The 24083-nt window shown below is 48.0% G+C and overlaps 1 protein-coding gene across 2 annotated transcripts; it reads left to right on the forward strand.

The window, feature by feature from the left end:
• The first annotated feature begins 792 nt into the window (after positions 1 to 792).
• Positions 793 to 13131, forward strand: NAGA (alpha-N-acetylgalactosaminidase). Of its 2 annotated transcripts, none has more exons than XM_025399940.1 (10): positions 793 to 872; positions 1261 to 1352; positions 3062 to 3197; positions 3695 to 3866; positions 4338 to 4515; positions 4823 to 4917; positions 5724 to 5885; positions 8427 to 8624; positions 10385 to 10528; positions 11039 to 13131. In XM_025399940.1, the coding sequence occupies exons 2-10, from the start codon at positions 1337 to 1339 to the stop codon at positions 11171 to 11173; spliced, it is 1236 nt and encodes a 411-aa protein (XP_025255725.1). In that variant the 5' UTR covers positions 793 to 872; positions 1261 to 1336; the 3' UTR covers positions 11174 to 13131. The 2 variants fall into 2 exon arrangements, with proteins under 2 accessions (XP_025255725.1, XP_025255726.1); XM_025399941.1 differs by having other exon boundaries at positions 799 to 872; positions 1268 to 1352.
• The last annotated feature ends 10952 nt before the right edge of the window (positions 13132 to 24083 follow it).

Below are 24083 nucleotides of genomic sequence, written 5' to 3' on the forward strand. Positions count from 1 at the left end.
CTGCTGGGATTGCAGGCATGAGCCAGCAGACCCGGCCAGGGGTGTCCATTCTTCATCAGAGACATAAAAATAAAGTTTTCCCTGAGTATTTGTGTCTTCATTCCTGAAGGCTCCCAAGTCACATAAAACATTGCGTAAATCAATCTGTTATGCTTTTCTCTTGCTAACCTATATTTTGTTTATAGGAGTGTCCGCTGTGACCTTTGGGATGAGTAAGGAAAAATATCTTTCTGCCCCTACAATGCCCAGAACAAAGCATTTGGCAGCTAGCAGTTTCTCAATAAATACTTGATGAATGAATGAAGAAGGAAGTAGCCGAGCCTGTGCGAGCAGTCCCTGAGCATCAGGCAGGGAAGGGGAGCCGGCTGCCTTTGCTGGAGCTGCGACCGCCTGCTTTGCTGCCTCCCACGCATCCTCCTCGTAGAGACGATTAATCCCAGACTTCCATTTTCCCAGCGGCTCACTAGGGGGGACCTTGCTTCAGAGCAGTCTCTCATTTCCTCTAATCAAAGCCCTCAGCAGGTATTCACTGCACGGCCGCTTACTGAGCGCCCACGGTGAGGCTGGCACGATCCTCGCCCTCGTGGTCCCCACAGAGGTGGAAGCCTCGTGGGGTCCGGGCCACGAAGGACAGCCCCAAGCCGGCTCTGCCAATGCCAGCCTCGCTAGCACGCAGGGCGGGACCCCAGTGGGGAAGGGCTTGGGGAGGCTGGGAAGCTGGGCCCGTATGGGCGGGGCACAGCGTTGCTAGGGGGGATTCTGATAGGTTGCGCGGAGGGTTGCTTTCGTGAGGCCCCGCCCTCACTGGAACGCTTCAGGCTTATCAGGTTACCGGAATCGAGTCAGAAGGGGCCGCGGGTCTGAGCGCTTCGGTAAGATAAGTGCGGCGGGAGGGGGCTCTGCGGTTTTGGGGGGCCCAGGGCGGGAACCCGGACCCGGCTGGGAGTCCGGAGCCAGGCCGCAGCCCTGCCCCTCCGCTCTTTCTGGGCGACCTTAAGACGATCGCTGCCTTTTTCTGAGCCCTGACCGGGCCGAAGGCGGCCCGTAGACGCTCAGGACTCCCAGCACTGCAGAGGGTGTAAGGTCTGACATCCAAGACACATTGTTCAGTATTTCTGAAGGAAGAACTCAAGCTCCGAGAAGTGAGGCTGGGGATTGGGCGGGCAACTTGGGGACCGAGTGTAGGATTCACGTCCAAGGTTGAGGGCGGCCGAACTAGCCAGGCAGCCGTGACCGCAGTGCTTTTCTGACGTTTCTTAGCTTCCAGAGCCCAATACATACAGCTGATACACGCAGACCAGATCTGGTCAGGTTCTTGGAAGCTGAGTCCAGAGCAATGCTGTTGAAGACAGGTACCTACACCGGCTGGGGTGGCTTGGGAGGTAGGGGTGAGTGCTAGAGTGCTACAAGGAGGGCTTTGACTGGCGCTTCTTCCCTAATGTGGGTATGTGGGGAGACAGGTTCCCTCTCTTTTACTTAGAGCTGGGCAGGAAGGGAGGAGATGCTTCCCCATACAGGAATCATTTCTCCTTTAAAGGGGCCCTTCCTTTCTCACTTCCTCCCCGTCAAGTACAGAGGCCCTATCTGATGTGATATCAACATGTGCGGAGAACCGCCTGTACAGTCTCTACAGTAACTCCATATTACAGATAAGGAAACTGAGGCCCGAGGAGGAAAGGGCTCACTTAGGTGAGCTGATTGGGTGCCCGTCCTGGCTGGCTTACTTCTTAAGCCTCTCTGAAGCCTCTTGAGGGTCTGTGGTAGAGAGCAAAGAGCCCTGGACTGGGGCTCAGGAGTCCTGGAGTCTGGCTAATGGCCCCGACTTAAGGATTTTTCAACTTTACTGTGGTGTGAAAGCGACACACATTCAGTAGAAACCACAGTACCTATACAACCATTGTGTTTCAGTATTCAGTAAATTGCATGAAATATTCAACAATTTATTATAAAATAGGCTTTGTGTTAGATGATTTTGCTCAGCTGTAGGCTAATGTGCGTTGTCGCACCTTTTTTTTTTTTTTGAGATGGAGTCTCACTCTGTCACTCAGGCTGGAGTGGAGTGGAGTGGCACAATCTCGGCTCACTGCAACCTCCACCTCCAAGGTTCAAGCAAGTCTCCTGCTCAGCCTCCTGAGTAGCTGGGACTACAGACACTCGCCACCTCACCCCGGTATTTTTTTTGTAGTTTTAGTAGAGATGGGGTTTCACCATGTTGCCCAAGCTGGTCTTGAACTCCTGACTTAACGGTGATCCGCCCACCTTGGCCTCCCAAAGTGCTGGAATTACAGGCGTGAGCCACCGTGCCTGACCTGTCGGCATTTTTAAGGTAGGCTAGGCTCAGCTATGATGTTTGGCAGGTTAGGTGTATTAAGTACATTTTTGACATAATATTTTCTTTATTATTTTGAGATGGGGTCTCGCTCTGTCACAGCCCAGGCTAGCATTCAGTGGCACGATCTCAGCTCACTGCAGCCTCCGCCTCTGGGGTTCAAGTGATCCTCTTGCCTCAGCCTCCCGGGTACAGCACACGCCACCACGCCTAAGTTTTTGAATTTTTAGTAGAGACAAGGTTTCACCATGTTGGCCTGACCTCAAGTGATCCACTCGCCTCGGCCTTCCAGAGTGTTGGGAATGCAGGTGTGAGCCACTGCACCTGGCTGATGTGATATTTTCAATTTACACTGGGTTTACGAGAACATAGTTCCATGGTAGGCCTAGGAGCATATGTACTGTTAAGTTCTGTATATGGGATGGGAGGAGCTGATGGGGATTATGGGAAGGACATAACTTCAGGTGTTAGTTTTGCTAATTCAAGCACTGCTGTGGTGACGGCCAGACCTCAAGCCACTGCCTGGCCCAGGCACCATCCTCCCACTTACTGCTTTGCAAGAGCCAGCCATTGCAGGAAGAGCCAATTCTACCCTAAACCCAGAAGTCTAGTTTTCCTTATATATAGGCAGGCAGCCTCTGTAGGGCTGAGCAACATACAGATGGGATGGGATGAGGGCTGGAGCTGTGGGGGCAACTGACAGTCACCATCCCCTCCTCCCTTGCCCCCTAGTGCTCTTGCTGGGGCATGTGGCCCAGGTGCTGATGCTGGACAATGGGCTCCTGCAGACACCACCCATGGGCTGGCTGGCCTGGGAACGCTTCCGCTGCAACATTAACTGTGATGAGGACCCAAAGAACTGCATCAGGTGAGTAAGGTCCACACCCACCTGATGAGCCTTGCCCAGGGCCCTGCAGAGTTGGGGGCAGGAAGTGGAGGGTCCAGTAGAAAAGAGGAGAAGGTCAGAGTTCTTCATCCCAGAGACTGCAGCCAGAAGTCACTCGGACTGTCTGACACCTAGCCCCGTGACCTGCCTGGGGCCTCTGTAGGGACTGTCAGGCCCCAACCTGGTCACGAGGCAGAGACCTTACATGAACCCAACCCCTGAGATAACTGTTAGAAGGTCAGGCCAGGCCCTCGTACTTCCCCTGACCCAGTCCTGCCTTTTGGCCTGGGGCCAGCCACTCCTTTCAAGCCAGCTTATGGCTCATGGCACAATCCCTGGTGGTCATTTACAGTGATACCTGGCTTAGGGCTCAGCAAGGTCATGGTTTTTATAGCCCAGATTCAATCAGAGCTGAGGCAGGGTGTGGGTGAGGGCCGGGCTGGGTCCCTGAGCTACGCCATCCCTCTGCCCCTCACTAGTGAAAGGCTCTTCATGGAGATGGCTGACCGGATGGCACAGGATGGATGGCGGGACATGGGCTACACATACCTCAACATTGATGACTGCTGGATCGGTGGGCGCGATGCCAGTGGCCGCCTGATGCCAGATCCCAAGCGCTTCCCTCATGGCATTCCCTTCCTGGCTGATTATGTGAGCCTGACCCCTGCCCTGCCCTTGGCCTCAGGGGTAGACCACTCCTTTCACCCTACCTTGCTCAAGGCTCATTTACATGATTGAGATCTCACAGTCTAGCAGGGGGAAACAGACAAATGAACACCAACTTTGGGCCCACTGTGGTGAGAGCCAGAAAGGGCATCTCACGCAGTCTGGGATTCCAGGAAGGCTCCCTGGAGGAGGCAGTTCTTGAGCTGAGCCCAGAGAGATGGCATTGGAGGCAGAGAGGATGGCAGGAGCAAAAGCCTAGGGGCAAGAAACAGCCGCTGGGAAGTGTGTGTTGGGGAAGAGGTGGGCCATCGTGGGCAGAGGCCAGGCCAGCATGCTGGGATCACCTCCTTTGGTCAGTGGGAGTCACTGGAGGTTTAATGGAACCGGGTCAGATGTGCCTTGAGGAGGCTCTCTGAGGGTCCTGCTTGAGCCCACTGTGTCCTCAAACCCCCACAGGTTCACTCCCTGGGCCTGAAGTTGGGCATCTACGCCGACATGGGCAACTTCACCTGCATGGGTTACCCAGGCACCACACTGGACAAGGTGGTCCAGGATGCTCAGACCTTCGCCGAGTGGAAGGTAGATATGCTCAAGCTGGATGGCTGCTTCTCCACCGCCGAGGAGCGGGCCCAAGGTGAGTTACACAGCTGGCTGGAGCACACAGGCAGATGGGGAGGGTGGCCATGGAGACCCACCCAGCACCCTCCTGGCTGAGCTTCCCAATTCCCTCCACCCAGCGGTTAGGGGATTGTGGCTCCCAGGCTCCCTAAATATGGGTGGCAGCATAGCCCACCCCAGAAGCATCTGAGGCTCTGGGTATGTGGAAAGGCACCTACTCTTTGGAGCTTGTGTCTTCATATCTGTTGGGAAAAGGTCTGGGCTAAGGCCCCAGACTGCCTCCTGCCCCTCCTCAGGACTGAAACAGATTGGGCTTTCTCTAGGGTACCCCAAGATGGCTGCTGCCCTGAATGCCACAGGCCGCCCCATCGCCTTCTCCTGCAGCTGGCCAGCCTACGAAGGTGGCCTCCCGCCAAGGGTAAGCCATTCTGCGCCCTGCCTGATGGCGCTTCCCACACCCAGGCCTCCTTGCCTTCTGAGTGCCAGGCTTCAGGGATGGGGCCTTCCAGAGCCAGGGCTGCTCTCACCACAGGTGCCCATATGGTGATTTGTAGGTGTCTAGAGACCTGCGTAAGTACCCCAAAAGAGCGGATGGGCTCAGCCAGCCCAGAGAGGTGTGTGTGTTGGAGGGAGGGGCAGGCCTTAGAGAAGAGGCCCTTGTGAAGTGGGCTGAAGGAGTTGAGATCAGAGGCAGGAGAGCCATCTGTGCTGGCACACAGCGCCCAGGATCCCAGAAGGTGCCCATTAGACAAGGAGACCCAGAATGCTGGGGAGGTCAGGCAGGTGGGGCCGAGCCTCGGAGTGGCCTGTGGGCTCATGAGGGGTCCCTCAGCATGTCTGACACCAAAAAGGGTGGGCTCAGGCCTGTGGAGCTGAGAAGACAGCAGACAGCGGTTTCTCACGAGAGAACATGGGGGTGGGTGGGTGTCAGGGAGGGTTGTTTGTGGGTGCACCAGCCTGGGCCCACACCCTGGGCTTGACCCAAGCTGGCATGAGAGGGCAGGGTAGGCTCCTGGCACCAGCATGCACAGAGGGGAAACCCCAGTAGCCCCAGAGCAGGGCCACCCTCTGAGACCCTCCTCATCCTAAGCAAGCCAGTGGGTCCTGTTCTCTTCCCCCTTTCCCACTCTGTGTCTCCTACTGAGCCTCCCCAACTCCTGTGTGGGTCTCTGGGCTGCAGCATGTGATTCTGGTGCTGGACTCTGCCTTCCCCTTGACATCCAGGTGAACTACAGTCTGCTGGCGGACATCTGCAACCTCTGGCGTAACTATGCTGACATCCAGGACTCCTGGCAGAGCGTGCTCTTCATCCTGAATTGGTTTGTGAAGCATCAGGACATACTGCAGCCAGTGGCTGGCCCTGGGCACTGGAATGACCCCGACATGGTACCAGGATGGAGGGGGATGTCCCTAGGCCCACCATCTGTGACGACCCTGTTCCCCACTGCCCTGTGCTCTCTTCCTCCCTGGAGGCTCACTGCCGGGTTCTAGGTCAGCACTTCTGAAATTTGTCCCTGAACTAGTTGCTTTAGACTTGACCTAGAAGCTGGTTTCCAGGGCCCCATCCCCAACATTTTTTTTGTTGTTGTTTTGTTTTGAGACAGAGTTTCGCTGTCTCCTAGGCTGGAGTGCAGTGGCTGGATTTCGGCTCACTGCAAGCTCCACCTCCCAGGTTCACGCCATTCTCCTGCCTCAGCCTCTCGAGTAGCTGGGACTAGACACCCGCCACCATGTCCAGCTAATTTTTTGTATTTTTTAGTAGAGACGGGGTTTCACTCTGTTAGCCAGGATGGTCTCGATCTCCTGACCTCATGATCCGCCCACCTTGGCCTCCCAAAGTGCTGGGATTACAGGCGTGAGCCACCTCGCCCGGCCCCATCCCCCACATTTTGCATCAGAATGTTTACGGGAAGAACCTGGGAATGCCCACTGTTAACCATCTCCCCAGGCAATTCTGTTGTTTCTGAAAGCTCAAGAACTTGGGTCTGTAATGATCCTGGAATAAGATGTTATTGCTGTGCAGGTTGAAGATCACGACCTTGCTATTCCTAGTGCCTGGACTGCCCTTCCTCATCTGCCTCTGATCCTTTTGTCAATGCCCTGCCTCGTCCTCCACAGGCACGACTGGCCCTCACAGTCCTGCTTCTAGCCCTTCCGTTTTATCTCAGTCATTGCCCTGTGACATTTTGTTGTTGTTGCAATTTATAGCTTTATAATTATGTTAGTCAACAAGCACTTAATACCTGATTGATCCTATGATTATAAGAATTACAAGTGCTAAGCCAGGTGGAGGGAGCAACCTGGAGGAGCAGGAACTGGCCTGCTGTGGAGTCCCAGCTCTAGCTCTGCCAGTTTACCTTGGGCAAGTAACTTAATTTGTTCTGTGCCTCAGTTTTGTCAATTGGAAAGTAAGAATAGTAGCTACCTTATAGGGTTGTTTTGAGCGTTAAAATAACTGAAATGCTTGGCACAGTGATGGGCACATACACAGTGCTTAAATTGTTGTTACTAAGCCTGTAACTTGTGTCCTGACTATGGACTGCTTGCCCTGGGGTCAGGAGTCCCCTTGGTCCATTCAGCTGTGGCTAGGGCAGGTGGGTGTGGCCAGTGGTAGGTGCAGGGACTTTGTCCAGTTCTGTTTCCTACCACTGTCACCCTGGAACATTTATTGACTTTATCTAGTTTATAAGCTTTTTGACAACAGGAGCCCATTTGATCATCTGAACAAACCGCAATGTAGCCAGGGCATATTACCACCCCCATCATCCCCGCGGGGTTTTTGTTTTTTATTTATTTTTTGAGATGCAGTCTTGCTCTGTTGCCCAGGCTGGAGTGCAATGGTGCGATCTCTGCTCACTGCAACCTCCGCCTCCCAGCTTCAAGAGATTGTCCTGCCTCAGGCTCCCGAGTAGCTGGGACTACAGGCGCCTGCCACCATGCCCGGCTAATTTTTTGTGTGTGTGTGTATGTTTTTAGTAGAGACGGGGTTTCACCATGTTGGCCAGACTGGTCTCGAACTCCTGACCTCATGATCCACCCGCCTCAGCCTCCCAAAGTGCTGGGATTACAGGTGTGAGCCACCACACCCGGCCTATTTATTTATTTAGAGACAGAGTTGTGCTCTTGTTGCCCAGGCTGGAGTGCAATGGCATGATCTTATCTCGCCGCAACCTCCGCCTCCCAGGTTCAAGTGATTCTCCTGCCTCAGCCTCCCAAGTAGCTGGGATTACAGGCATGCACCACCACGCCTGGCTAATTTTGTATTTTTGGTAGAGACGGGGTTTCTCCATGTTGGTCAAGCTGGTCTCAAACTCTTGACCTCAGGTGATCTGCCCTCCTTGGCCTTCCAAAGTGCTGGGATTACAGGCGTGAGCCACCACACCTGGCCTTCTGTTTTTTGAGTCAGAGTCTCACTCTGTTGCCCAGGCTGGAGTGCAGTGGTGCAATCTCAGCTCACTGCAACCTCTGCCTTCTGGTTCAAGTGAATCTTGTGCTTGAACAAGTAGCTGGGATTACAGGTGTGCACCACCACGACTGGGTAATTTTTATATTTTCAGTAGGGACGAGGTTTTGCTATGTTGGCCAGGATGGTCTCTAACTTCTGGGCTCAAGTGATTCACCTGCCTCAGCCTCCCAAAGTGCTAGGATTACAAGCATGTGACACCTCACCTGGCCATCTGCCCACCTCCCTACCACCGACTCCATGTTCTTGATGGAAAATAAAAGCTGATGCTCAGATGGAAAGTAACTTAACTCCCCCAAGGCCACAGGGCTGGGGAATGGTGTTTGCTGAACCAGGCCTCCTCCACATGCAGCCATCTTTCCCTAATCCCTAATTGCTCTTCCTCGGCTACAAGTTTGGGGATGGTCCCTGTGTCTACCTCCTTGAGGAGATCAGAGCTGACTACTCCTCTTCTCTGCCCCCAGCTGCTCATTGGGAACTTCGGTCTCAGCTTAGAGCAATCCCGGGCCCAGATGGCCCTGTGGACGGTGCTGGCAGCCCCCCTCTTGATGTCCACAGACCTACGTACCATCTCCGCCCAGAACATGGACATTCTGCAGAATCCACTCATGATCAAAATCAACCAGGATCCCTTAGGCATCCAGGGACGCAGGATTCACAAGGTACTGGGGTGTGGAGGGAAGGAAGGGGAGGGCTGAGGAACTGGGCTCTCCTGAGAGAAAGGCTGCCAGCCTCCCTGGGGGCAACACCTGGGGAGGTACAGGAGTTGCCCAGTCCCCAACCAGGGCTCACCCTTCTGGTTGCTTATGATTGTTGAGGACTGTGCTAGGAGCTGCTCCAACTGTCCTCCTCTTGCTGGGTGAGAGCAGGGCTGAGCAGGACAGCTGAAGGGAGTCGGGGATGAGAGGCATCAGCCATGTAACTGCACACAGGAAGGGTGAGGCACAGGGCTTCTATACACCTGTGATGGCCTGCAGAGAACTTGGGCTTCCCTCCAGAGCAGGAGGAGCTGGTTTGTTTTTGAGACAGGGTCTCACTCTGTGACCCAGGCTGGAGTGCAGTGGCACAATTGCGGCTCACTGCCATCTCCACCTCCCGGGTTCAAGCAATTCTTGTGCCTCAGCCTCCTGAGTAGCTGGTGCTACAGGCGCCTGCCACCACGCCCAGCTAATTTTTGTATTTTTAGTAGAGACACCATGTCAGACTGGTCTCGAACTCCTGGCCTCAGGTGATCCACCTGTGTTAGCCTCCCAAAGTGCTGGGATTACAGGCATGAGCCACTGCACCCGGCCAGGAGAAGCTGTTACAGCCAAGGAATACAACGACTACTAGTGGCTGCTATTTATTGAGTACCTACTATGTGCTGGGAGTTTTAGATACCTTTTCTCAGCAAGGTAGGTATCTTGCCATTTTACAAATGAGAAAACTGAAACTTCAAGAGTCTGAGTAACTATATCTCAAGGCTACACAGTTGGTACAAACAAGACTGGACTTCAGTGTCACCTCAAAGTCTTCGTTTTTTTTGTTTTTTTTTTTTTTTTGAGATGGAGTCTCACTCTGTAGCCCAGGCTGGAGTACAGTGGCACCATCTCAGCTCACTGCAACCTCTGGCTCCCAGGTTCAAGCAATTCTCCTGCCTCAGCCTCCCAGGTAGCTGGGATTACAGGTGTGCACCACCAAGCCCGGCTAATTTTTTTTTTTTTTTGTATTTTTTTTCAGTAGAGACAGGGTTTCACCATGTTGGCCGGCTAGTCTCAAACTCCCGACCTCAGGTGATCCACTGGCCTTGGCCTCACAAAGTAATGGGATTACAGGAAGCGTGAGCCACTGTGCCCGGCCGCCTTTGCTCTTTACCAAATCCTGGACTCTGGTAAAAAGAAACCTACAGAACTACAGAAGGCACCCATAGAACTGGTGATGCCCAGAGGAAGTAACAATTCCCTGCTAGAGGGGCTGATGGTGGAGCTGGGCCTGGAGAACCTTCTGGAGGATGGCAGTTCACATCCAGCTCCACTCTCCACCCTCCTGGAACAGAGATCACTGTTCCCACTGGACAGAACCCTCTAGGCCAGCACTGGCAGCTGTTTGGGGCTGGCACTCACGTGCTGTACTGTCGTTGCTTCCCCGTTTCTGCGTTTATCCCTCCCATTGTCCTATGAGCTTCTGGGGCAGGGCCTCATGCAGCATTTGTCTCAGTGTGCTAGCATAGGGGTCGGGCTCAGAGTAGGTGTTGATGAGTATCTGCTGAGTCAGGGAAGGCAGGCAGGTAGGGTTAGATAAGCTGGGGTGCTAGAGGCCTGTGGCATCCTCCCTAAGCCTGTGTGATATGGAGCTGTGAATTGGGGGACCCAGAACTCAGGGAGGCAATGGTAGGTCCTGTCTAAGCAAGGGACCCCAGCCAGTAGCCATCTTCTGTGCCCAGGAAAAATCTCTTATCGAAGTGTACATGCGGCCTCTGTCCAACAAGGCCAGCGCCTTAGTCTTCTTCAGCTGCAGGACTGATATGCCTTATCACTACCACTCCTCCCTTGGCCAGCTGAACTTCACCGGGTCTGTGACATACGAGGTGAGCACCCGGCTGCCTGCAGCCATCCGCCTGGGCTTCAGATTTCTGTGGGAGGGTATTGTGGGGAGTGGTTGTTCACATATGGCCTCCCCTGAGCTGTGGGCTTAGGGCCTCTGGCAGGTGCCCATGGGGAGTTGCAGGCACTGAGAGCTGCAGCCACTGCCGTGCTCTGCACCAGTGTTTTCAACCTATGCAAACAGAACTACTGCATATAAATATGAATCCCATTAGCCTCTAGGGCTGTACTCCTCCCTCCCAAGGGTCAGCCCTTGCTGGCACATTCCTCACAGTTTTCCAGGGGCTGGGGCTTTCTCCACTGCCTGTGCTTGGGCATCTGTTGGATTTGCTGGAGGAGAAGTGATGGGGATTCAGGGCTCCCACTTCTGTAGGGCATACTGGAAGCCTGGCACAGACAGGCCAAAGTCCAGGAAGAAGGCTTCTACATCCTCTAGGGGGGTCTCTGTGCAGCCATTCTCATGGTGGCATTGGTGATGTCCCTCCCCACTGCAGGCCCAGGACGTCTACTCGGGTGACATCATCAGTGGCCTCCGAGTTGAAACCAACTTCACAGTGATCATCAACCCTTCGGGGGTAGTGATGTGGTACCTGTATCCCATCAAGAACCTGGAGATGTCCCAGCAGTGAGGAGCTGGGACATATGACAGGCTGTGATGGCACCACTGAGCCTAGACCATGGAGCCTTGGCATGCCCAGGGCAAGTGGGCAGGTTCTCTGCTCCCCAGGCCTGCTTGGTGACTGACCCCATCATACCCAAAGTGCAATCTCAGGGCCAGGTTCTATGCCCTGCCCAAGCGTAAACCTTCTTGGAAACTTTTGGGGCAATTTTCCTGTGGCCTTCCTGGCCTCTACTTTGTGTGCGCAGCCCCACAGATGTTGCTGAGCAACTCGCCAGCCTCCCAAGCCCCATGCCCATCAGGACTCTAGCCTCTGACCTTGCTGCTGACTCTGAAATCAGGATTTGGAATTTTTCAAATTAGGAGTAGAGAGATCTGACCTCTTGTCAGGAATGCCCATGAATCGTGTGATTGGCTTTTCTACCCATAGAGGGCCTTGCAGGCTGATACCACCTGGGAGTGAGGGTCACAAAGGAGACCTTGGCACCTTCAGGTCACCAATAAACCTGTTCTTTAATCAAGTAGTTGTAATATGGACCTGGGGTACCTTTAGTTAGGGACTCTGGTGGCACTACACGGGGTGCTGGATTCAAATCTCACCTCTATGGAAGATGTTTGGCATCTTCTGGCCCCTCCTTTTCCAAAGTGACCGGAAGATTGTACTTCCAAGAGATGCCAGACTTGCCTCACACCCAGGAGCTGCCCCTGCTGTGCCTGGTATGCTGGCAGTGGTGATGGTGACCTCCTTTGCAGCCAGGTTGTCACAACACAATGAGGCCAAGTAGCAATGCTCCCAGGTCCTGCAGCTTGTGCTCTGCCCAGCAGTGCCCCTGGTCCAGCACTTCAGCCTGCTCTTCTCTCTGGTGGCTCCACCCCCACCCCTACTTCTTTCCCTTTATTATTTCTCTCCCAACCTGGCTGCAAAGGAGGTTCATATTCCCCAGATGTGTCCACAAACCTGTCCAGGAGTTGTGTCTTAAAATTGATTTCCTGTTCCTCTTCCTTAGGACAGGGGTGACAGTCAAAGCAAAGGAATGATGGGTTCTTGCCTATCTTGCTTTGGGCCTAATTTCCCAAGCCTTCCTCTTTTAGCCAAGGCTACAGGGCATTTGTCTTCCCTGGTGGCTCTCTCCCCTTTGGAGAGAGCAGGTGGCAGAGCAAGCTAGCTAGGTCCTCCTTGGGCTTTGAATGTGGGAGCACCCAGTGCCCCAGGCCTTGCACTGTCCTGCCCAAGGAGTATTTCCTGGGTGGATCTCCCATACTCCTCAGGGTTCTGAGGTCCTTGTATTTAGGGTATGGTGTAAAAACTTACATGTGCACATTTTGTTACATCACTTAAGATTACTGGAGCTTCACTGGTTAAATATAGGCTCACCAGAGAAAGTTCCTTTCCCCAGTTGATATCTTGAGGCTGTTGAGAAACTTAGGACAGAAGCCTACCTCATCCCAGGCCTCTGTCCTTGAAGGCCTGCCCCTCTGTGCATAGCTCTGGCTTTGGGTCTTGTTCATAGTGCTGTTCAAGCATAATGGAATAGTCTCAGGTGGGGACACCTCTTGCCAGCTCCAGGAAGGCTTTCCCACCAGTCTGGGATGTGGTGGGAAATGAGTTGAGACCAGGGACTTGGGAGTTGGGTCAGAGTTGAGCCTGGACTTAACCAATTAATTCCCTTGCCTTTCAGCCCAAGATAGCTACATGTCTTTACTTGCTGTGTAAGTTATCCTTTTGTCCTGGGGGTGCCTGATTGATCCTGTCTCTTCACCCTTCATTCTTTCAACAAACATGCCATCTATCTCCCAGGACATTTATTCCCTTCTATTCAAGGCCAGTTAGGAATGCAATTATTTTTTCTCAGTTCAATACAGACTTGTTTGGACCCAAGGTACCCTTTCTGTTTTTAAAAACTTTTTATCATGAAAACTTTCAAATACAAAAATAAAATGGTAGAGTAAACCTCCATGTATCCAGCATCCAGCTCCAATAACCATCAACTTGTACCATTATTTCATCTCTCTTCCTACACATGCTCTTCTGATGTGTGAGCTAGAGTATCTGAAAGGAAATTTCAGAAAACCCTAAAAACCACTATGTCTCTAACAGATAAGGGCTTTAAAAATACATATATGGGCTGGGGGCGGTGGCTCATGCCTGTAATCCCAGCACTTTGGGAGGCCAAGGTGGGTGGATCACAAGGTCAGGAGATCGAGACCATCCTGGCTAACATGGTGAAACCCTGTCTCTACTAAAAATACAAAAAATTAGCCAGGTGTGGTGGCGGGCGCCTGTAGTCTCAGCTACTTGGGAGGCTGAGGCAGAAGAATGGCGTGATCCCAGGAGGCAGAGCTTGCAGTGAGCCAAGATAGCGCCACTGCACTCCAGCCTGGGTGACAGAGCCAGACTCCATCTCAAAAAAAAAAAAAACAAAAAAAACACATATATATATATACACACACACACACACACACACACATATATAACGTTAATACAATTTTCCTATCCAACAAAACATAATTTTAAATAATCTAATAACCAGTCTATGTTCAGTTTTTGGCAGTTGTCTCAAATATCTCTCTCTATAGTTTGTCTGAATCAAGATCCAGTAAAATGGTACAGCACGAACCACTGAAAGTTTGCTCCCTTCATAAAAGCATTGAAAAACCTGCCACATACTATCAAAATCAACTTTCACAGAACTCTGGAAATTAGCCAAAAGCCTGCAACCCAGAAAACTTCAACTAAAAAAAAAAACATAATTGAATTCCAGTAGGAACAGCAAGCTATGTGGTATTTTACCTTATTACCAGATTTTAAATCAGCTATTTTAAACATGTTCAAAGAGCCAAAGGAAGCCAGGTCTAAAGAAATAAAGGAAAAAGAATAAGAATGATGTCCAAACAGAATAACAAAAAAGAGATAAAATATAGTGGGGAAGAGGGCACAAATTCTGAAGTTGGAAAGTACAATAATTGAAATGCAGAATTCACTGAAGAGGTTTAGTAGTAGATTTGACAGAAAAGAATCAGCAAACTTGAAGATAGATCTGTTGAAATTAACCTCTCTGAGGAAAAGAAAGAAACAAGAATGAAGAACAATGAGCAAAACTTCTAAAACCTTTAGGATACCACCAAATGTACCAATATACACATAAAAAAGAGAGAAAGGGGCAGAATATTGGAAGAAAGAATGGTTGAAAATGTCTCACATTTGATGGAAAATATCTACCTATCCAAGAAGCTCAAGGAACTCCAAGTAGGTTAAACTCAAAGAGCTCCATACCTAGGCATATCATAATCAAACCCTCAAAAGACAGAATGTTGAAAGCGGCAAGACAAAAGCAACTCATCACACAAGGTAGTCTCAATAAGATTAACAACTGACTTCTCATCAGAAACCGTGGGAAAACAAGGCGGCAATGGGTACATTTAAAAATAACCAAGAGTATAATTGGATTGTTTGTCACAAAGGATAAATGCTTGAGGAGCTAGATACCCCCTTTTCCATGATGTCATTATTACAGGAATGCAATGTCTGCATCAAAACATCTCATGTACTCCATAAATATATACACCTACTATGCATCCACAGAAATTAAAAATGAAAAAAGGCAGTGGGTTAACATATACAAAGTGTTGAAAGAAAAAGACTATCTATGAAAAAATCTGTATTTGGTCAAACTATCTTTCAAAAATGAAGGCAACATGAAAACATTCCCCGATAAACAAAAACAGAGTTCATCTCTAGCCAACCTGCCCTACATAAAATACTAAAGGACGTCCTTTAGGCCGAAATGGAAGGAAACTAGAAGTAACTTGAATCCACATGGAGAAATACAGAGCATCAGTAAATGGAACTACATAAGTAAATATAAATGATTTTGGTTTGTAACTCATTTTTTTGTCCCCATCTGATTTAAAAGGCAACTTAAATGCAGTAATTATAAACTAAGATGGGTAGACCATGTAAAAAGATGTAATTTGTAAGAATAACAGCATAAAGGAGGAGGGGAACAGCTATATAAGAAACAAAATTTTTGTATACAAGTGGCATGAATTAGTATTAATCAGAATGAGATAGTTCAGAATAAGATGTTAATGGTAATCCCTATGGCAGCCACAAAAAACTTTAAAAATATAGTAAATATATGACAGATAAAATGGCACAAAATAAAATGTCTAACCCAAAAAGAAGCAGTAATGAAAGAAATGTGGAACAAAAGAGATTTAAGACATAACGCACAAATAGTAAAATGGCAAATGTAAACCTCATCAATAATTACATGTAAATGAATTAAACATAGATCGACAGAATGCATTTAAAACATACACACACAAGTGCACACACAATCCAAAAATGTGCTTTATTTAAGAGATACTTTAGACTCAAAGACATAATAAGTTGGAAGTAAAAGGGCAGGAAAAGATACACCATGTAATTGGCAGTGAAAGTATTAGGGTTGGGGGGGTCTATGTTACTATCAGAAAAAGACTTTAAGACAAAAATTGTTACTAGATCCAAGATTTTATAACATTGAAAGGATCAATCCACCAAAAAGATATAATTATACACAGTAGTATACCTAGCAAGAGTCCAAATATATAAAGCAAAACCAGACACAACTGAATAGAGAAATAGATAATTCAACAGTGTTAGAGACCAACACATCACTTTCAATAATTGACAGAATGAGACAGAAGTTCAGCAAGAAAACAGAAAACAACATTATAAACCAATTAGACCTAACAGACATCTACAGAACATTCCACCCAATAGTAGCAGAATATACATTCTCAGTACAAATGGAACATTCTCCAGGACAGACCATATGTTAGGCTATAAAATAAGTATCACTAAATTGTAAAAGACTGAAATTCCAGGCACGGTGGCTCACACCTGTAATCCCAGCACTTCGGGAGGCTGAGTTGGACAGATTACCTGAGGTCAGGAGTTCCAGATCAGCCTGACCAACATGGTGAAACCCCGTCTCTACTAAAAATACAAAAATTGGCCAGGCTTGGTGGCGGGCGTCTGTAATCCCAGCTACTCTGGAGGCTGAAGCAGGAGAATCGCTTGAACCCTGAGGCGGAGGTTGCAGTGAGCCGAGATCGCGCCACTGCTCTCCAGCCTGGGTGACAGAGTGAGACTCAGTCTCAAAAAAAAAAAAAAGTTAGCTGGGCATGGTGGTGGGTGCCTGTTGATGCAGAAGAATCATTTGAATTTAGGAGGCAGAGGATGCAGTGAGCCAAGATCACACCATTGCATTCCAGCCTGGGTGACAGAGTGAAACTCTGTCTCAGGGAAAAAAAAAAAAAAGAGGACACACACTTTCAATCTCAGTATCTACCAAAAAACTACAGTATTAAAAGAGTGTGGTACTGGCATAACAATAGATGTACAGTTGAGAGTCCAGAAATAAACCCATACATCTATAGTTAATTGATTTTTTTTTCTTTTTTTAGACACCAGGTCTCACTCTGTTGTCCAGGCTGGAGTGTACTAGTGTGACATAGCTCAGTGCAGGCTTAAACCCCTGGGTTCAGGCGAACCTCCCACCTTGGCCTCCCCAAGCACTGGGATCACAGGCATGAACCACTGCATCAAGTCAGGTAACTGATTTTTTTTTTTTTTTTTTTTTTTTTTAACAAAAGTTCTAAGACCCTTCAACTGAAAATAGTCTTTTAAATAAATGGTGCTGGGACAACTAGATATCCACTCAAAATGCTTTAAAAGACCTAAATATAACACTGAAAACTATAAAACTCTTAGAACAAAACATAATTGTAAATCTTAGTGACTTTGGATTATGCCACAGTTTCTTAGATAGGACACTAAAATCAGAAACGGGCTGGGTACAGTGGGTCATGCTTATAATCCCAGCACTTTGGGAGGCCAAGGCAGGTGGATCACCTGAGGTCAGGAGTTCAAGACCAGCCTGGCCAACAAGGTGAAACCCCATCTCTATTAAAAATACAAAAAAAAAAAAAAATTTACCTGGGCATGGTGCCATGCCCCTGTAATCCCAGCTACTCAGGAGGCTGAAGCAGGAGAATTGCTTGAACCTAGGAGGTAGAGGTTGCAGTGATCCTGCCACTGCACTCTAGCCTGGGTGATAGTGTGAGACTCCGTCTCAAAAAAAAAATTTTTTTTTAAATCAGAACCAATCAAATAATAAAAAAAAAGATAAGTTGGACTTGATCAAAATTCAAAACTTTTCTGTGCCAAAGTATACTGTCAAGAAAACTAAAAGAGGCCAGGCACAGTCGCACACTTGTAATCCCAGCACACTGGGAGGCTGGGATGGGAGGATTACTTGAAGCCAGGAGTTCAAGAAGAGCCTGAGCAACACAGTAAGACCTTGTCTCTATGGTTTTTTTTAATAAAAAATAAAGTTAAAAGACAACTCACAGGATGCAACATTTGTAAATCATATACTCCAATTAGGGTCTAGTATCCAGAATATATACAATAAAAAAGACAAATGACTTAATTAAAAATAGGCAAAGAATTTGAAGAGATACATCTCCAAAGAGTTATACAAATGACTAATAAGCTCATGAAAAGATGCCCAACATTGGCCAGGCGCCGTGGTTCATGCCTGTAATCCCAGCACTTTGGGAGGCTGAGGCAGGTGGATCATGAGGTCAGGAGTCCGAGACCAGCCTGGCCAACGTAGTAAAATCCTGTCTCTACTAAAAATACAAAAATTAGCCAGGCATGGTGGTATGCACCTGTAGTCCCAGCTACAGGAGGCTGAGGCAGGAGAATCACTTGAACCCAGGAGGTGGAGGTTGTGGTGAGCCGAGATCATGCCACTGCACTACAGCCTGGGCGAGTGACTCCGTCTTAAAAAAAAAAAAAAAAAAAAAAAAGGCCGGGCGCAGTGGCTCACACCTGTAATCCCAGCACTTTGGGAGGCTGACGCGGGCAAATCACGAGGTCAGGAAATCGAGACCATCCTGGTTAACATGGTGAAACCCTGTCTCTACTAAAAATACAAAAATTAGCCAGGCGTGGTGGCGGGCACCTGTAGTCCCAGCTACTCAGGAGGCTGAGGCAGAAGAATGGCGTGAACCCGGGAGGCGGAGCTTACAGTGAGCCGAGATCACGCCACTGCACTCCAGCCTGGGTGACAGATGCCCATCATCATTAGTCATCAGTCACTGTAGAAACCTGCCTGGCAGTTCCTCAAAATGTTAAACAGAGTTACCATATGATCCAGCAATTCCACTCTTACGTAGATACCTAAGAGAAATTTTAAAATATGCCTACACAAAGACTTGTACGTGAAAGCTCACAGCATTATTCATAATAATCAAAAAGTATAAACAACTCAGATGTCTATCAACTGATGAATGGATAAACGAAATGTGTTATATCGATGCAATCCACACAGTATATCCATACTGACACATGCTACAACATGGTTGAACCTTGAAAACTTTATGCTAAGTGAAAGCCAGACACAAAAGGACAGGCATTGTATTAGTCCATTTATATGAAATGTCTGGAATAGGCCAACCTATAGAGACAAAAAGTAGATAAATGGTTGCCAAGGGACGGAGGGAAGAGGAAATGAGAAGTGATTGCTAATGGTTATGGCGTTTCTTTTTGGGTAATGAAAATGTTCTGGAATTAGGCTAGGCGCGGTGGCTCAAGGCTGTAATCCCAGCACTTTGGGAGGCCGAGACGGGCGGATCACGAGGTCAGGAGATCGAGACCATCCTGGCTAACACAGTGAAACCCCGTCTCTACTAAAAAATACAAAAAAAAAAAAAAAAAAAAAGTTAGCCGGGCGAGGTGGTGGGCGCCTGTGGTTCCAGCTACTCGGGAGGTGGAGGCAGGAGAATGGCGTGAACCCGGGAGGCAGAGCTTGCAGTGAGCTGAGATCCGGCCACTGCACTCCAGCGTGGGCGACAGAGCAAGACTCCATCTCAAAAAAAAAAAGAAAATGTTCTGGAATTATAGTGCTTAAGGTTGCCCATCTCCCTGTTCAAATAACACGTGACTTTTGTCTCCTGACTGGAGCCTTTCAGGTATACAGAGAGCCTGCAATTAGTTGCTGTTCAAGGATCCAGGTGAGAGACAGGGAGGCTGGGACAGGGGTGACTGCAGTGAAGATGAAGAAGAGGGACTGGCCAGATCTCCAAGACTCAGTGACCGTTGGGAGGGGCTGCCAAGGCAATATGCACAGACCAAAGACACATTGGTAAAATAAAGACAAAAGAGAGGGGAAACTGTTGAAAAGTACCTATTTTGCCACTCATTTCCAGCAACAGTCTAGAATTTCTGGACTCCAAGGAAAAAATACAAGTAGGTTCCAGGCCTGGCACAGCGGCTCATGCCTCTAATACCAGCACTTTGGGAGGCTAAGGTGGGTGGATCACCTGAGGTCAGGAGTTCAAGACCAGCCTGGCCAACATGATGAAACCCTGTCTCTACCAAAAATACAAAAAATTAGCTGGGCATGGTGGTACACACCTGTAGTCCCACCTACTCAAGAGGCTGAGGCACAAGAATCACTGGAACCAGGTGGAGGTTGCCTGGGTGACAGAGCCACACTCCATCTCAAAAAAAAAAAAAAAGAGGGAAAAAATACAAGGTGGTTCCTGTTTACAGGGCTTCAAGAAGTTCTCAGAAACTATTCCTCAAGACAATCCCTGGAGAGGCTGTGTGTGAAGTCCTACAAAGAGAGACCTTTACCTCTACAAAGACCCTTTACCTCTCCAGGTTGGAACAAAGCCATCTGCACTGACTTGGGGTGTGTAAAATAATAAATTGAGATGATTTTCCTTACTAAAAAGACTGACCGGTTTATAGAATGAGAATAAGATGGTAATTTAGTTGTATATCCTAATATCTAGATTTAAATCCTCGCTTCACTTACAGCTGTGCAATCTTGAGCACCCTACTTAATCTCTCTGTGCTTCTACTTCCTCTATAATGGGGATAATGTATTATAATATTCTATTTCCTGGCCGGGCGCGGTGGCTCAAGCCTGTAATCCCAGCACTTTGGGAGGCCGAGACGGGCGGATCATGAGGTCAGGAGATCGAGACCATCCTGGCTAACCCGGTGAAACCGTCTCTACTAAAAAAATATAAAAAAACTAGCCGGGCGAGGTGGTGGGCGCCTGTAGTCCCAGCTACTCGGGAGGCTGAGGCAGGAGAATGGCATAAACCCAAGAGGCGGAGCTTGCAGTGAGCTGAGATCCAGCCACTGCACTCCAGCCTGGGCGACACAGCGAGACTCCGTCTCAAAAAAAAAAAAAAAAATTCTATTTCCTTTATAATGGGGATAATAGTTCCTACACCTCATGGGATTATCGCTCAGGTTTTAAGTGAGCTAATTTATGTAAAGCACTGAGAACGGCACCTGAATAAGTAGTTATTTAGGCCCAGGCTTTTCTAGGGTTTTTGCCACCTAGCTTGGGAGCCCTAGGACATTTAAAAAGCTGTGGGAAATCACAGTCTCTCCCTCTAAATGGGCTTCCCATCCCTCCCTTGACCCCAGCCTTTTAAAGACCAGATTTAGGTTTCCTGAACAATTAAGCAGAAAATGCAGAGTTCCCATACACCCTCTCCTCACTCATTATTTCCCCTATTGTTAACATCCTGCATTAATGTGGTAGATTTGTTATAATTGATAATACTGATACATTATTATTAGCAAACATTCATAATTTACATTAGGGTTCACTCTTTATGCTGTACATTCACTGGGTTTTCACTAATGTGTCATGAGGGCACACCCACTGTTACAGTATCATACATAATAGTTTCACTGCCATAAATATTTGTTCCACCTGGTTCATCCCTCCCTTCCCTCTCCCCGACTCCTGGCAATCACTTATCTTTTCACTGTCTCCATAGTTTTGCCTTTTCCAGAATGTCACAGAGTTTGAATCATACAATAAATAGCCTTTCAGATTGGCTTCTTTCAGTTAGCAGTATGAATTTAGGGTTCCTCCATATCTTTTCATGGTTTGATAGTACATTACTTTTAAAGCAAGGTACTTAAATGAATAATATTCTATTGTATAGATATACCACTGTTTATCCATTCAACTATTCAAGGACATCTTTGTTGCTTCCAGGTTTCAGTAATTATGAATAAAGCTGCTATAAATATTTGAGTGCAGATTTTTGTGGACATAGATTTTCAACTTATTTGGATAAATACCAAGGAGCACAACTGCTGGGACATATGGTAAGAGTATATTTAGTTTAGTAAGAAACTGTCAAACCGTCTTCCAAAGTGTACCATTTTGTACTCCCATCAGCAATGAGCGTTCCTGTTGCTCCACATCTTCACTAGAATTTGTTGTCAGCATTTTGGATTTTAGCCATTCTAATAGGTGTATAATAGTATCTGTTTTAATTTGCAGTTCCTTAATGACACATGATGTTCAGCATCTTCTAATATGCGTGTTTGCCATCTGTTTATGTTCTTTGGTGAGGTATCTGGGTCTTTTATCCTTTTTTTAATTAGGTTTTTTGATGGGCAGGGGGAATGGAGTCTCACTCTGTTGTCCAGACTGGAGTGCAGTGGCATGATCTTGGCTCACTGCAACCTCCACCTCCTGGGTTCAAGAGATCCTACTGCCTCAACCTCCTGAGTAGCTGGGATTACAGGCATGCACCACCACACCCAGCTAATTTTTGTATTTTTTTAGTAGAGATGGGGTTTTGTCATGTTGGCTAGGCTGGTCTCAAACTCCTAACCTCAGGTGATCCACCTGCCTCGGCTTCCCAAAGTACTGGGATTACAAGCATGAGCCACCACGCCTGGCCCAGGTTGGTTTTTGTTTGTTTTTTTAATTATTGAGTTATAAGAGTTGGGTTTTTTGTTTGTTTTTAGAGACAGGGTCTTGCTCTGTCACCCAGACTAGAAGGTAGTGGCACAATCATTGTTCACTGCAGCCTCAAGCAATCCTCTCACCTAAGCCTCCCGAGTAGCTAGGACTGTAGGAATGCCCAGCTAATTTTTATAGTTTTTTGTAGAGACAGGGTCTCGCTATGTTGCCCAGACCTGTCTTAAACTGGCAATCTTCCCACTTCAGCCTCCCATAGGTTACAGGCATGAGCCACCTGTAAATTTTAGATATAAAAGATGGCAGAATGTGCCACACCAAAATGTGCCACCTTTTTTTTTTTTTTTTTTTGAGACGGAGTCTTGCTTCTTTACCCAGGCTGGAGTGCAATGGCACAATATTGGCTCACTGCAACCTGTGCCTCTCAGGTTCAAGCAATTCTCCTGCCTCAGCCTCCCCAGTAGCTGGGATTATAGGCACATGCCACCACACCTGGCTTATTTTTTATTTGTATTTTGTATTTGTATTCAACCTATCGTTTTCTTTTTCTCTTTTTTCATGCTTTTGATGTTGTTTGTAAACACTCACTGGAATAGCCAAAATGTTATTTTTTTCTCTCTTTTTTTTTTTTTTGAGACGGAGTCTCGCTGTCGCCCAGGTTGGAGTGCAGTGGCCGGATCTCAGCTCACTGCAAGCTCCGCCTCCCGGGTTTACACCATTCTCCTGCCTTAGCCTCCTGAGTAGCTGGGATTACAGACGACTGACATAACACCAAGCTAATTTTTGCACTTTTAGTAGAGATGTGGTTTCACCATGTTGACCAGGCTGGTCTCAAGGCATGAGCCACCACGTCCGGCCATGGTTTTGGTATCTACATGTTTTTGGTCTCAGAGAATGAGTTAGCAAGTGTTCCTCTCTGCTCCTATTTTCTGGAACATACTGAATTTACCAGTGAACTCACCTGAGCCTGGTGCTTTATTTTTTGGAAGGTTATTAATTATTGACTCAATTTTTAAAATACATATAGGGCTATTGAGATTGTCTATTTCTTCTTGTGTGAGTTTTGGTTGTTTGTATCTTTCAAGGAATTAGTCCATTTCATCTAGGTTATTGAATTTGTGGGCAGAGAGTTGTTCACAATATTCCTTATAATCCTTGTAATGCCCATGGGATCAACAGTGATTTTCTCTTTCATTTCTATGAAATTTCACTTCACAGAAATTTGTCTTTTTTCCTTAGCCTGGCGAGAGGTTCTTTTTTTTTTTTTTTTTCTTTTTTCTTTTTGAGACAGAGTCTCGCTCTGTCACCCAGGCTGGAGTGCAGTGGCATGATCTGGGCTCACGGCAAGCTCCGCCTCCCGGGTTCATGCCATTCTCCTACCTCAGCCTCCCGAGTAGCTGGGACTACAGGCGCCCACTACCACGCCCAGTTAATTTTTTGTACTTTTTTTAGTAGAGACGGGGTTTCACCATGTTGGCCAGGATGGTCTTGATCTCCTGACCTTGTGATCCGCCCACCTCGGCCTCCCAAAGTGCTGGGATTACAGGCATAAGCCACGGTGTCTGGCTGAGGTTTTTATCTCTTATTGATTTTAGACTGGGCATAGTGGTTCATGCTTCTAATCCCAGTGCTTTGGAAGGCTGAGACAAGAGGACTGATTAACGCCAGGAGTTCAAGACCAGACTGGGCAACATAGTGAGATGCCCATCTCTCTTTAAAAAATTAAAAAGAAATAAAGAAAAAAAAATTAGCCAGGTGTGGCATGTGCCTGTAGTCCCAGCTATTCAGGAGGCTGAGGCAGGAGGATCAACTTGAACCCAGGAGTTCCTAGTTACAGTGAGCTATGATCAAGCCACTGCACTCCAGCCTGGGTGACGGAATGACATCCATCTCTACAAATTAATTTTTGTGTTTTTTTTTTTTTTGAGACAGTCTCACTCTGTCACCCAGGCTAGAGTGCAGTGGCGTGATCTCGGCTCACTGCAAGCTCCATCTCCCGGGTTCACGCCATTCTCCTGCCTCAGCCTCCCGAGTAGCTGGGACTACAGGCACCTGTCACCACGCCCAGTTAATTTTTTTTGTATTTTTCTTTTTTTTTTTTTTTTTTTTTTTTGG

This window comes from Theropithecus gelada, chromosome 10, assembly GCF_003255815.1.
Source record: "Theropithecus gelada isolate Dixy chromosome 10, Tgel_1.0, whole genome shotgun sequence".
NCBI lineage: Eukaryota > Metazoa > Chordata > Mammalia > Primates > Cercopithecidae > Theropithecus > Theropithecus gelada.